Consider the following 16,024-nt stretch of genomic DNA (forward strand, 5'->3'; position numbering starts at 1 on the left):
AATTCTTTCTTGCAAAACTACATGACTACTGTAAGTATATCAATTTTTTTTTGTGTATTTTGTACAGATGTTCAGCTATTTTACAGTATCAAGAAGCTATTTACATCACGTGAGAAATAAACCATCGGATAATAAAATATTTTTCCACTATCTCAGGTTAAAATAAGAATAAAACCTTTTCTTTTGGGTTTTTAATAATTTCAAAAATCAAATATTCTATTTTATAATTATTGAGCACATAATCAACAGCTTTTTTTTCTGTTTGTTTTGATATCGCTGAGAACCCCTTTTGGGTTTATTTTTCCCCTTTACACAGATAACACTAGAAAATATAATATTAAATACTATTCATGACGTTAAATAAAATGCAAATGGTAAAGGTTGTCGAGGTGGTTTTTGGCTTGCGGTTTTTTTTTTTTTTTTTTGCTGCGTCGAAAGTGAAGACTTCGCCACGTTTTCGGTCAACAATCAGAGTGACGGTGTTTTTTGTTAGAGACCGCATCCCACCTGGACAGTTACTCTGATGATGACGGCGACTGCAGTGTCGGCCGGAACGTGTCTCCAACGAACCGCGCGCCACGCCACGAGGACGGCAGGTCACGTTGTTGACGGGACGGGCTCCCCCAGGAGGGGGGGGGGGGTTTATGGGGGATTGGCGTCTCGCGTCGAAACGCCCTTGGATCAGGCGTCGGGCCAGCACTCGGCGGCCCAGTGTAACCGCTCCCTCCCCTCCAAGGACGTCCTTCCTCCCAGCGGCGAACAAGTTACCACGCCGCTGTCGCACGTACGCGGTTGTTCAGTAGCCGACAGAACTGACTAGACAACCACAGCCTGGACCGGCGGACCTAGACATTCTAAATTCGGAGGAAATATTCCTCGAGCACCCTAGGTACGCAGTAAGGAAGGATTTTTGGAAATTCCATTCCTAAACGGTTAAAAAGGTGTGGTAAAGTTTGTATGAAGAAACAATCGAAATACCACACACTCACTGACGCACTCATCACGAATTCTCAGTAAAAACAGGACCTACGAACTTGAAATTTGGCATGTATATTAATTTTCCTTGCGTAGCAATCCGCTAAGAAAGGAGGTTGCGAAAATAAACTCTCACGGGGGGTTACATATTTCATTGCATACGTTTGTCTACTTTCGCATACTTTCGAAACCCGTAATTCGCAACTCTAAACGCTCAACTCTGACGATCCGGTGTTAGCATTAAAATTTCTGACAGTATGTATAGGCATTTCCAGTAGGGTTATTAATCACGGTTCATAGTTATCATCAACCCCATTGATTCATTCTTAGATTCCATTGAAGACATGGACATACACTAGTAGAAGTTTACTTTCAACGCATGATTACGAGTGTTTCAAATATTATGAGTACCCTTAAAATGTCCTATCCCGTTGAGCGTGTGGTGACCACGCAAAAAAGTGATTTTAAGAATTTAAAACGAAGAAGTCACGCTTCACAAATTATCATATTGCGATGATAGTATGTATATGAAGTATTTTATATTTTCTCGGTACACACAAATAAGAGGAACTGTAAATAATCATCGGGGAAACAGTACATCACTTGGTGAACGCGCCTACTAAGTCGAGACGTAAATTTACACGTTGAATTTAGCTGGTGACGAGCACAAAAAAAATTGCAATACAATTGTCTAGATCGCACTTAAAATTAACTGCCATCTATCGGCATCAGTCTTCACTTCCCGAGTCCAGTACTATGGTACGCCCGCTCACGGAATTTTTAATTTGACTGAATTTAAACTTTACCAACCGTATTTATAATATCACTCCAGTCATTTTAACTTTTTTTATTGCTATTAATTTTTGGCATGCAAAATTAAAGTTAGTTTTTTTTTATTAGGCCAACTATGTATAAGTACTAACATGCGTACACGCACCCATATTTATTTTTGTAAATGGAAAAGAAATATTCATGTTCAATTGCAGATATTTGTACATCTGTACTTTTCGTGAGGAAAAAAAACTGTACCACTACAGAAAAAAAAGGTTCGCTATAATGGCTTGGTCCGGAATCACACCCGGGAATTTATTCTTTGTGTTGTCCCGGTACCTCCAATAGTTAAAGTTATTTGTAAACCGTTCCCCTGAATTGATAAGCACAATAAAACAAAATTAAAGTCCAATTATTGAATGTTGGATTAACTTTTCCATGGCTTAAAAAATATAAGCTTGAATGAAAACATCAATTAAAATACGTATAAAATTATGCGCTAATTTTTGTAAGAAATGCTTAGTATTATTATTATTATAAAATAAGGAGTATTTCATATATGCAAAAATAATTATAGGTATAGGTTCTACAACGTTACAATATCGTTATTGTGGTATCACAAACTATTTCTTGACAACTGGTTTCCACTTTTTTTGTTTTTGTTTACGGCCGCAACTTCGGCGAACGTTTTGTAAACCGGGTGGTGCTGTGCACGTCGCCAACTTCGCACCAGCGCCCCTGACTCCTGGGTCATTACGGTTGAACCCCCCACCCCCCCCTCTTCACGTGTTAGCTGCCGGGGGGGGGGGGGTGTTGGGGGGGGAGGGGGGCAACAACGCGTGGTTGTCCCGGCGACCGCCACAGTTGCCCAACCTGCGCGCAGGGGTCGGCAGGTCGCCCGGGCGCCGCCAAGGATTACCAACATTCCCGAGGCGAAGCGCTCTTTCACGACTTCCCTCGCATTCCTGCATAAAGCAGTCGATCCGAGTGACCCCCTCCCCTTGTGTCGGTCATTCCGCGTCGCATATCTGCGTTGCGCAACAGTTTAGTTCCCCCTTCCTTCCCCCTTCACCCCACCGAAGTGACATAATTCTCAACTTTTGGCACCGGCGCGCGAAGAGAGGCTGCCAACTTCATCACACAGAAGAAGGAAAAAAAAACGAAAGTCGGTAAAAATGAAAATTTATAAGTATAGACACACTTGACAAGATATTTCTCAAAAACACTAGTAAAGCTCATTCTTGCTCTTAAGGCTGGAGATACGCAAAATGCACAACTTTTTAACAATTTTAATACGTTCACATTTGAATCCAAGGCAGTTTCAACACGTTCCGAATGCCAATAAACAAATTATAAGATCAAGAATTTCAAATTGCCCGATCACACTGGAATTCGGACGGAAGGAAAAAAAAATATGAGGCAGCAGTGAATGGAAATTTGACACCTGCTTACTTACGTAACGCAAATTCTGCAGGTCTCAAGTTATGGCGAATCATGACTGTTCAGTAGTGCAGTAACCGGTGATGTGCGAAAAAAAATCACATCTCACAAACCATAGGAAATATTAATTACAAAATTACAAACAACCAACAAACTGTAAATATTTTGCCAAGAAATACATGTGTATCCATTTAAAAGTAATTAGAAATGAAGACAGCATAATTCACCCCAAGACCTTGGGTTGAGTGAACATTCATTCATTCACTTGGAGTAATTTCAGCGAGCCACAAAGAACTGAAATTAAAAATATACCCCCGGTCGACATTGCTATCAGAGTCCTGTGTAATGCAATTACAGTGTTTTGCCACTGCACTATAAAACCTTTTTTCTTCTTTTTGCAAATAGAACTGAAATATTTGAGTAGAAGATGAAGGCGGTGGAGTATCAAGCGAACTGATAAAGTTGAAGAGAACCCAGGGAAACAGAAGTAAACGGATAATCCGGGTCTGGGGCAGAGGTGTGTGTAAATGAATGATAAACTCACCAACTATGGGAAGCAAAAATAAAATAAAAATTCTTGCATAAATAATTAATTAAATATTTCTTGTACATGGTCTCGGAAACAAAGTATGTTTCTTGAAACTTTGGGGCAATTTAGGGAGTGTTGGGGGATTGAGTAAATTGGCACCAAATTACGGGCATCGTTGCAAATCATTTGTCGCATATAACCAAAAGAAACCAAAAAAAATTATTTAGATATGTACATACATAGACAGTAAGCCAAGTTCGTCTGTGTTCTCATCATTGTGTTGTTCAGGACTGTATGTTTCCCGTCAGTAATTGTTTCTCGCTTAGAACATTTGTATTTTTATCGTTCGCTCAGTTGATTCAGGTTTTTGGGTTTGCTTTTGCTTCATTTCAAATTATTTATTTTTATATTACCTAACAAGCACGGAAAATACTAGAAATATATTTTTAAAAACCGCTTAAGCGAATAAATGGTACTTTTTAGCCATTACAAGTGACGTTTTACTAAAAAAAAAAAAAAAGTGCGTGTATTTATGTTTGCGTGTTACTACTCTGGAATGATTAAATAAAGCATCAAAAGAACGAGATAGCAAGGCAGCCATAATATTATAGAGAATCAACAAATTGGTATTATCAACACCATGTATGTGATAACACAATATTCTCGACTAAAATATTATAAGTAACTTGAACAAAACCAAATTCCAGTAGTACTCAGTTGTATCAATTCGCAAAACATTAGAAATGTATATATGATCTTTTTTTTCAATTTGTTGTAAATTAACTATTTATATTCGTTTGTAAATAAACCACGTGCTCAATTGTAAATCTTATTTTTGAACAGAACTGGACGAAACGCCCATGCAGATAAATTTTCGTTGCATAGTGCACGCGAATTTGATCGCAAACTAAAATTACACCCTGAACAAGCCTAAAGAAGTATTATTTCCAAAACTTTGATAACTTGGGGAAAAAAATTTCGCCCTCAATAAATTTATTTTATTTTTTAAAGTTATTTAATTTCATTGCAGTTTTTCAAGCACATAATATTGTTGTATTCAAACATTTCTCCCTTCCAGTGAGTTATTGAACCCGAAAATTTGCTACTGAGTTTTTCCTACAAAAAAATGTAGGTACTTTTCTGCATCTAATACTTTCATATATTCCTCTCCTGCGCGTAGTCTACGTCTTGTTTTTTTATCGTCTTCGTGATTGGTGGCGTGTAACGAGGGAGATAATGTGTTCGTAGACAAACGAGCCTTCGACACTCGCAGGCAGTACTTTCGAAAACTTCCTGTGTCTGTCCGAATAGAATTTCCTTTTACATGCTGATAGTTACTATTTATCACGGAGATTGGCGCATAATTTTATATCTTAATTAATGTATCATTCAAACATACAACTTTTTTTAAATACGGATAAAAATAATCGAATATTCTACAATTTGACATTATTTTTGTTATATCATGCCTATTATGAGCGCAGTTATTTCTGGAAAACTGTACAGGGAACGGTTTACTAAATACATTTAACTATCGAAGGTACTTGGACAAAACAAAGCATAAATGCTTGGGTAAGAATCCGAACCCAATATTACTGCGAACACTAATTTGTAGTGATACAGTTGTTTTCATTTAAATGTACAAATTTACAAATATTTGTAATTTTACATGAATATTTCTGTTCCACTTACAAACAAAAAATTATAGTTTGTGAATGTGTATGAGACTAGTTTCAACGTAATGCCATATTCTTTTATTTTTCCTCTGGTTTGGTAATTTGTAATATTTCACGCCTAATTTTGATTGCAATCTGTGTATGCCGATACTTAGTTTAGAGTAATACGGAAATTTAGTTTAGTTAGTATTTTGTAATAATGAAAGAACTCTTTTATTTTAATGTACCTTGGGCTTTAGTTTGTTTTCCAGCATATTACCTATTTTATCAACTTTATTTTTGTTATAATAAATGTTTATCCTGAATAGCTAATGCAATGGTAGTTCAATTAGAACTGTGGTTAAGTGCAGGATAAAGCGCTTCTTACAAAGAAGTTGAATCTATATAAATACAAATGTAAATTATGTTTGTTCAAAATCTTAAATCTCCAAAAGTTCTTCACCAATTACTTTGAAATAATTGAAACACCGTTGCATTCGAATACGCGCGTGATTTATAAACTTATATAACACATGTGACAGGTAAAAAGATGGATAAAAATATAAATAGGTATAAACAGAGATTTTTAATATTTTCATTGCTATAGAGTGACATATATAGAGATCTAGAGAGATATATAGATGCAGGGGCGCAACAACAGGGGGGGGGGGGCAAGAGTATTTTGCCCCCCCCCCCTCTGAAACCTTGAAGTGGGGGCAAACGGGGGCAAAGAAAGTGCTGTGTAATCAATTTTTAGATAATAAAACTGCTTAAATAGCACCATTTTCCACCTTGAAATACAAATTTTCCCTGGGGAGGACCCCCGGACCCCCCGCTTCAATAGGGGGGATCGATGATTCTTTATAAAAAGGTATATTGTCCTCCCTTTGGAAATTTAGTTGTTGCGCCCCTGGATATAGGAGAGATATATAGATATAGGAGAGATATATAAATATATATACATATAAATATATAGAGAGGTAGATATGTGCTTTGTATATGTGTACCTACTTCAAACTAAACACATTAAAAATTTATTTGGGTATTGCAACGCAAGCTAGGCATTAGCTAGTGAATAAAATAACTTGGAGTGTAACAATGTTTTACGTGGGGAAAAAAGTGAAATAGTGTCTGGTAGCTGCGGAGCCTGCATCAGCCGGTCCAGCGACAGCGGTGGTAACTGAAGGGTCGGAGAAAGTGTATTTAAGAAAAGGGGGGGGGGGAGGAATGATAGGTGAGTGAGGGGTTTATACGGGGGGAGGGGAGATTGGGTAGTGGTCGTCTTTGACCTACTTCTGCTCCCCGCGCGGCAACAAGATGCAACATGCCCGCCAATCAGCCTGCTTCGCCAGGCGTGCCGGCGACAACAACAACAACAACGACAACAAAAACATGCGTTGTTAAACTAAGAACAAGATAATGAAATTGCAATACATTTACATCCGTGTCACCCGCAGATTTGTGGTAAGCTGTTTTTTGGCCTCTGTTTGAAGGCAGTTAAGTATTTCGGTTGCCTTCTCGCCTGGTCCACAGCCTGCTGCACGTAGAAGAACAACCGAATTACGGCTAAGGCCACGTTCATAAACTACTTAAAAGCGACGCAAATGACGAAACAAACGCAAACACGCGACCAACGTAGTCCTTTACAAAAGCACGACAGTTGCAAGACGTGTCGGAAACCCCACAACTTGAAATTGTAAGACGGTAGAAAAAAAAATTGCTACGCCGAGATTCTTTTGATGATTCATGTTTATCGTGAAAATTTCCATAATAATTGTCAACAATTTATATTTTAAAGTATTATTTCTTTCACTATGCCAAAGTATATAAGTAAAAGCGCGATGCATGTAATAAAAACCACATCATGGCCTTTTACACACATAACGTCTGCCTCTTTGAAAGTTTTCGAGACCTTTCACTTCAAATATTGACATGGGGAAACGCAAGCCTGATTTCGAACCCAGCGTCCATTCTTGTTGCTGTCAGTGCAAGTCGCTCAGTAACCGCTGGGAGCTGGATCAATCCTTCGCAACGACACCGCTATAGGAAACTGAATCCCGCGTGACAAGCTCTTAATGTAATTCCAGATCGTCAATCAGCGACCGCTGATTCCCCCTTCCGCCGTTGCAACGCCGTCGTCCTTCGTTTTCCTGCATAACAACATTAAAACAGTTAAACACACGTCGACCTTGACGTGGTGCCAGCGAGCTATGTCGAGTCTCGCAAAGGCTCTCGGGAAATGTATGCAAGTGGAGGGACGAAGCTATGCAGGATTTCCAGAGGAAGCCTGGCGGAATTAAGTTTATCATTTCCGTTTCATTTTGCAAGTGCAAGCTGGCCCCCACAGTGGGAGGCTTTTAAACTCCCAGAGAGGAGAATTCGGGGGACGGGGGGGGGGGACATTGCCCCTCCCTGCCCGGGATTTACGCCAATGGCTGCAATTACGGTACGATTTCGATTCAGGCAAAAAAAAATTGGCCATCCGATCCAAACGAACGGGTTTTAATAATCTTTTTTTTTCTATTTTAATTTATGTTATATTTTCATTTTTTTCCCCAACCAGCACCTTTAGTATCCTGCAATATATTGTTTTCCATTAAAACGTATACATGTTCAATATGATGTTCCGTTTGAATATAAATGTCAGATTTTATTATTTTTGATTGAAACTGGTGTAAATTAAGAGTGTGTTTTCGGATTTGTTTATGATAAGTTATATCAAAAAAATAGATTATACCCAGTTGAATGGTTTGTGTGCCGTGGAATTTGTGATGTTCTTTGATTTGAGGTATAGGTTAACTCTTTAAAAGAAACAGCTCTTCTTTATTTTTATTTCTTTCCTGTGGGATTCGAGCCCATGTTTACCGAATCTCTTTCGTTTGAAGCAAAGCTACATACGGTGGAGTTACTGAAAAATTTGATAACATAACCAAAAGAAACAAGTACAATTTTTTTTGTTGTCAACAAATAGACAAAAATGCACGTTCCTAAAAAAAATTAATTTCTGAAACATCCATTACAAGTATGCTTAGCACTTCCTGGCTCCTTGTGGACACTTTGGTCATTACAAAACATCAGATTTCAGGAACCACGTAGTGCAAAATATTTATAAAATATCCCTGCATAATTAGTAATCAGTGTCGTTCATAAATTTATATTTAATTTTTTTTTAAACACAGTTTGGGTCACGTGAGAAAATGGTACTGGAAGCGCTGACTGCCGGAAGATGACAAGGGGAGGGGGGGGGGCTGCCAACCACATCCGCCCACTGCGCAGCCGCAGGAGGGGTGGTAGGAGGGGGTAGCCGGTGCTCTGTTGTCACCCTGCTTCCCGGATCCCATGACGGTCGGTTTCCCTAGGGGATCCCGTTTTCACCCCAACTCGGTTTATGGGGGGAGAAGAGGAGGAAGTGAAACCATACGCCCTCCCAATGCGTACAAATGCGTACAATTTCCCACACCAGCGCGCTCTTATAGTGAACACCAGGCGGGCGAAATTCCTACTGTTCAGACAAAACCTTTAAATTTTTTTCCCTTCTGAGAAGAAACAAAATATGAAAACCTCGTAGTATCTTAATTTTTTGGACGAAAATACGTTTTTTATGTTTTTGGCTGGAAAACCTCGTATCTCACAAAATGTTTGGCTGAAAGAAATAAAAGCTGTATCCGAATACTGGCCTAATGGATCCCTTAGCTAAGGGATCCACTAAAAGTGCATCGTAGTGGACGCGGCCATCTTTGTGTTGAATCCGAATTCTCACAAGGGATGCCGATGCATCCCTTCACACATCCACTAATTCGAGATTTCTAGGGATGCGACACTCGCATCCACTAACGCGTCCCTACATCCATTAGCTTCGGAATCGGGTTTTATTTTGTTTGTGTATAATATTACTTCAGATTTTCAGCATAAGATTTGTTTAAAACATTATAGGCGAAAGTGATTTAAACAGAGACAAATGAAGACGTTAATAAATATAATAAAAATTCGAATTTAGACTTAAAGGATAATTCAAAACTCATAAGTATTTTTAAAGTTTACAATTTATAAAATGTATTTTATTTGGATCGCTAACATGTATAACATACACGTTACATTATTTTTTAATTGGTAGGTATTTATTATTTACGTTTTGCTGAATATTCGTAGATATCGCTACACAAAATGGCTGCGTGAAAATTAGTACGACTGACAGTCAACAGGTGGTGCTAGCAGTAAAAGTATTCGGATACTATCCATCCATTAGAAATGCGTCCTCTACATTGTGGCTGCATTTGCTAAGGGATGTAGGGATGTGTGTGCTAAGGACGCATCCCTATGTATTCGGATACAGCCCAAATGTGCATCCTACTGCTTTCTATCGGGAAAAAAAGAAACCACGTATATCAGTAGCACGGTTTTTTGTCTCTGCTGTAAAATTTGCATTTTATGAGATACAAGGTTTTCATTCTAAGCCATCGATATACTAACGTTTAATATGTTTTATAATATTTGAGCCATACTTAAACTACGCAGTTAGGCATTGAAATCGTACATAGGATACGGTTTAACCTCCCTTTCTTTTCCGCCGCTGCCACGCCCTCTCCCCTTCGTCGAAGAGAGAAAAGGAAAGCACCCCGCGAACTTTCATCCCACGAGGTGAGGTTATGTTCTAGATAGTACCCCTATTCTCTTCCTTTCCCGTGCTTCATGTTTCGGAATGACGTGTCGCACGGACTAATGTTGGTTAGCTACACGGACTAATGTTGGTTAGCCGCACGGGTCAATGTTGGTTAGCCACAGGAAATAATGTTGGTTAGTCTCACGGACTAATGTTGGTTAGCTACACGGACTAATGTTGGTTAGCCGCACGGGTCAATGCTGGTTAGCCACAGGAAATAATGTTGGTTAGTCACACGGACTAATGTTGGTTAGCTACACGGACTAATGTTGGTTAACCGCACGGGTCAATGTTGGTTAGCCGCACGGGCCAATGTTGTTTAGCCGCACGGACTAATGTTGGTTAGTCGCACGGACTAATGTTGGTTATACGCACTGACTAATGTTGGTTGGCCTCACGGGCTAATGCTGGTATCTCAATAGCGCGACGGCGTGCTGCGAAGATGGCGATGCGACAGCAAAATATCGCATTATTGTGAACATAACGGTTTTCACCCACGCGACAACAAAATAGAACGATTGCATACAAAGTGTTTCTTGCAGTTACATACACATCGAAAATACGACAGCTATCAATGCGTCCATTTTTTATATAGATACGTTTTAAGAAAATAATTTATTTTATTCAAATTTAACATTAAATTGTAAAATGACTGCGTTAACACACTAAAAAAAAATCACAGATAAATTAGGTAAACGAAACCTTTAAAATAAAATTATATAACTACCAATGCACCAGTTTCGCCATCTTTCGAAAAAAAAATTCTGATACACACTTCAGTAATTACGCGCCCGCAACGCGATGGAAATAGAAAATATTTCCAATCGGGAAATATGTCGGGTCGGTCATTTTGTTCGCGCTGACGTCACAGACGTGTCGTAAGTGATTGGTTAAAAATCTTTGCGTCGCCCCCATCGTGCTATTGTGATGCCAGAATAACGATACGTTACAGACAGATTCTTGTCTTACGATCTACCAAATGAATTGTCAAAATCAGCTGCCCGCGATGTGTGAAATCTTAGCACTCGGTTTACGGTATTTGGTGGGAGTAATTTTGTGAACGGAAATGTGTAACAACCACGATGCTGTGGCGGAAAGGACGAACCAAATTCCACAAAGACAAAAGGAAATGTATATTCTTAACTGTTTGGTGAATTTTAACAATAACTTATAAGCTGTATCTGAATAAAATTCCTTGTCAAAAACCAGGTCCAAAGCCGGGGGTTTAGTAATTTTTCAAGTCTTTTTCGCTTTTACCGGAGTCCTTTCGATATTTGGTTTAAAATTTTGGTCTGCCAATTATATGATTAAATAGTTGACGGCAGCGAATTCTAGCGACGGGCACGCAAACTTCGTGTAATTCGCGTCCGGAAAAAAGTGTTTTTGAAAACACAAATTTGCGTGAATTTGTCACATTCGGCATTATTTTTTTTTAAGAATTCGAAGTTAATTTCCGTGTCGGAGTTTCGTATTGTAAATATGTTTGTAACATGAGAACACGTGAATTTGCTCCTTACCGATATTTGGTGTTAGCACATCACCGACGAGTGCTGAAAGACATTTTATACCTGGAAAGAGGTTTCACTCTCATTCTAGTCGTTGATTCGCACCCTGGTTTGGAGACACGCGCAAAATGCAAATATTAGTCTACTTTATACTGGTTCGTGTTCTCCACTGCCGGCCAGGTAGCACACAGCCACACATCGCTGCGGTAACGATGCACAGAAGGTTTCAAAATTCGTGATACATACATAAAGATACGACTATAGAAGAGTATTATTCTTATATAAATGAACAAGCATGAACAAACCAACAGTCTCTTCATAATATTATTTCATGTAATAATCTGTAAGCACGCTAATACAAGAACGTCACGTTGTACAAGTCGATAGTACCACGCGTAGGACTACCTTACTTCTATTCACGGACGGAGAAATCTCCTTCCTAAGTGACGAAGGAACCCGTTTCCTTCTCCTTAATTTCGCACCCAAGGCCACGTGATCGACGGAAATAAATAACGTCTATAGTAACGAATTCGCTACTGGCACTTTTCTGAAATGAGTATTATTATAGATCGCCTTTTAGGCGTCGTTCCCTTCCGCACACGGAGCCAAATATTCCAGTCGACCGCCAGGCGCCCCCCCCCCCCCCCCCCCCCCCCAACTTGTGCGATCACCTTGTAGCCAAGGTACATATTACGTGTTCGAATTTTCGAACCGGTTCCGTGATCATGGACCGCATTCGCGGGCCAATATTATCGTCCCTGCAATCGATCGGGGCACTATGTGGGTGAAGTATTTTTAAAATCTCCGGCAAACAGGGGCGCTAATCTGTAGAATTTAAAATAAAAAAATTCCCCGAGGAAATTTCGCGCGTTATTTAAAGTATTGCACGTGAAGTTAACCGACATAAGTCATCTCTGGATAGGGTGCTTGTGTGTTGCATAGCCTACTGCCCAAATGTTGGCCTACATGCATGCAATTAAACAGATTTTTTTTTCAAAAATACAAGAAAGTTTCCCATGAAACATAGTTTTGACGTTTACGTTTTTCAACCTCTTTTCGCAGTCGCGATTTTGAAAGGGCGAGCGGGCCCCCTCAGTGAGGGGCCCGGAACTCCTGCCCCCCCCCCCCCCCTCCGGACACAAGCCCATGCCTACCAGGGTACAGCAAGGGAAGGTTATGGATATATTTGTATTAGTAGCAAGAAGGACGTGTCGCGAATATACTGTATTATTCTAACCAATCACTAGAGACCGGAAAAATTCGCGGATTCATTTCGTGACAGGCTGAAATTCAAACATGTGTACAATTCTGCTGGTTCTGCTATTGGCTCGCAGTTTAACTGGAGCTCTCTGGGCCAATGAGAGAATATCGACCAAAGAAGCGTCGAATCACAAGCTACCCAGCGGAGACGCCTCACAATTTAGTACCCAATGAACACGCGTGTTTACTTGAGAAATGCAGAGGATAATGGAGGCTATCCTAGAGGTCATTGAATCCGCGAATTTTTCCGGTCGAATCACGTTCGAAACATCTATGACGTCAGCGTGACAAAATTCGCGAAACACAAGACTTTCCGATAAGGAAGTTCATTTGTTTATATCGCGTCGTGGGCGCAATGTTTACTGAAATCAATATAAGGTTATTTTATGTTACAATTATGGTTATATAGACGCATTATTAATACAGTTTTATTTCGCGTATTACTGCGCTTTGTTTAGTATATTAATTTATAAAATATTTCAAATACGTTCAAGGAAAATTACTTTTAACGGAAAAAAATTAAATTGGGATCAAAATATTTTGTTAATAGGTTCATTCAAACAAATAAGTAAACATTGAGGCTGTTGTATATATATATATATATATATATATATATATACATATACATATATATATACACATATACGTTTCTACATTTCCGTGTCATTGTAGAATAGACCTAACAAGAACGCAAAGTTACGGTTACGTTGCGGTTTGTTTGCAGAACAAACGCGATACCTACGCGAACAAAGCTAGTATTGACATTCATACAATACAAAAACAATAAAATCTTAAGAAAACGACGACCTAAAGTGCGTTACCTAGCGATTAGTAAATTGTAAGTCTATAAATTAATATCCTATTGAATGTGACAGGCTAAATGGTAAGTTTCGGAAAGGATAGCGAACTTGCACTGAAAGTAGAATGAAAGCTGTACACGTTCGCCATCTCGCGGACGAGAAAGCAAGCTCTAGTTCCACGTTCCGCCGCCGAGCGGTAGCACTGTCGCCGCTGGAGCGCCACCGTAAGCAAAGTGAAGGCGAGAATCATGTGGTGGGAGAAGGTACCGGGAACCAGTGCTTTCATTGCTCTTTATGCAACCACAGCAGCCTGCGAAACTGGTTTGCCAATGCCAAGTAACACATTCCCTCTGGCGATCAGGGGAAAAAATAGACCCCTGTCTTTCATTTTTTTACTGTGTACAGGCAGAGAAAGTAAACTCTTTGAGTTCTGGTCATATGTACAGTCACACACAGAGAAATAGCTGAAGAAAATTTTAATCAGCGTCAAACGACAGTATAAAATAAAAAAAACGTAGACAAAATTAAGACGGAGGCAAAGACTAAAATTCTTTTAGTTGTTGGCTATGTTGTCAGACTAACTTGTAGGTACCGAAATTCGTATTTGAGCATGTCGTATGGATAGATCTTCACGATCGTTCAGTTGTAGTGCTCTGTTTTGTTTGATTATTGACACTTGAATATCATTTCTTTTCTTTTAAATGCTGGAAGCCAACTCCTACGTTATTCTTCCTTTTTTCAGTTTAAATTCTTTCAATAGAACAAAAAAAAATGTGTGCGTAGAGTCCACCCGCGACAGAAGTGAAACTTATTGCTAGAGACCTGCAAAATTCGCGGATTCATTCGGTGATAGGCTAGAATTCAAACACATATACCTCTTAGATAATTTTTCTATTGGCTTACTGTTCATCTGGACGAATCTCAACCAGTTATAAACCCTCAACCAAATAAGGATCGAATCACAGACAAACCAGCTGAAACGACTTACAAGTCGGCAGCCAATGAACTTGCGTTATTTGCCCGAGTGTACAGGGGTATGTGCAGTCTATCCTAAAGGCCATCGAAACCGCGAATTTTGCAGGTCTCTACTTATTGCTTATTAGTTATAGGCAGAGATAAAGTACTAATAGTATTTAATAGATCAAGAGACAATAATTGAGAATAGTAAGGACGCGGGTACGATCTCAAATGATGTCCGTGACTGGAAATTTGCATCAGAACCAAATAAAGGAAAATCAGTAGCACACTGTTAAAAATGTTCATCTTAAATTAACAAAGAACATGGTAACAAATTAACCAGGTTATGGTTATATTCGTAAGTTTTCAGGAGTTGAGTACCCTTTCTTTGAACATAAATCAACAATAATACAAAATACAAAAAAAAAATTGAGTATGAAGGGGGGGGGGGGGGGAATGTTCATCCTCGTATGTGTTTACATTGCTTACAACAGAACACGTAACTCGAAAGAAGGAAACGTGGTTTCTGCGAAGATCCAGCCATTTGAGAATACGAAGGACTATTTGTTTATTTGAGGAGAACTCTCTGTGGGAAGTCCGAGAACATACTGCAGTCTCTCACCTTGATGACGGCGGGGTCGGGGGGCGGGAACCCGTGCCGCCTCATGTCGGCGGGGGCGGCGGGGGCAGGCGGGGCTCCGTGCTAACCCACGCTGCTGCTAGGGCACGTCCGAGCGCCCCCGGTCGTCCGCATCGCTGCCGCTCCTGCGACACGACAACACACACCGCGTCAGACCTCGACACACCGATCAGGATATTAGGCACGTAAACAGCCAGAACATTTGTGGAAGTCAGGCACCGTGAGCATAGCCGAGCCTGTAAAATGCGAGATGAAAATATGTGGTACGGCTTGAAGCCTTCTATAGGAAATAAGAGACCAGAAAAAATTCGCGGATTAATTTTGTGATAGGCTAGAATCCAAACTAGTTTACTTTCATGCTGCATTAGTAGGGACCGGAAAAATTCGCTGGTTCAATGACCTCTAGAATGAACTTTATAGTTCTACGTACACTCGGTCAAATGTCACCCTCTCATTGGCTGCTGTCTTGCGAAGGTGTTCCAATGTAGCGGCCTGTTTTTCGATACGGCTTCGTTTGAGTGTTTCTCATTGGCCCAGAGTCATCCGGGTGAGTTGTGAGCCAATAGCAGATGCATCACTGAGGTGTAACTATTTGAATTTTAGGCTGTCGTGAAATGAATCCGCGAATTTTTCCGGTCTCTATGCATTAGTGATTGGACATAAATTTACCCGAAAGGCTCTGAGCCAAAGAAAAACCCTTAACCTAAGAAGTATCGAATCACAAGCATCCCTGTTAACAGGTGTCATGAGTTAGTAGCCAAAGAGCAGGTGCTCTTGATCCAAGTACGTATAGGATCGTGGAGTCTATCCGCGAATTTTTCCAGTCACTATC

General features: G+C 39.8%; 1 protein-coding gene across 1 annotated transcript in view; it reads right to left on the reverse strand.

Moving 5' to 3' along the window:
* LOC134534030 (uncharacterized) overlaps positions 1-16,024 on the reverse strand; it is a 320,338-nt gene that overhangs the window by 102,839 nt on the left and 201,475 nt on the right. The window contains exon 3 of the mRNA XM_063371973.1: positions 15,175-15,317. Coding sequence (XP_063228043.1) covers positions 15,175-15,219 — 45 coding nt within the window. The 5' untranslated portion in view covers positions 15,220-15,317. The remainder of the gene's footprint in view (positions 1-15,174; positions 15,318-16,024) is intronic.

Source organism: Bacillus rossius, chromosome 7 (assembly GCF_032445375.1).
Source record: "Bacillus rossius redtenbacheri isolate Brsri chromosome 7, Brsri_v3, whole genome shotgun sequence".
Classification (NCBI taxonomy): Eukaryota; Metazoa; Arthropoda; class Insecta; order Phasmatodea; family Bacillidae; genus Bacillus; species Bacillus rossius.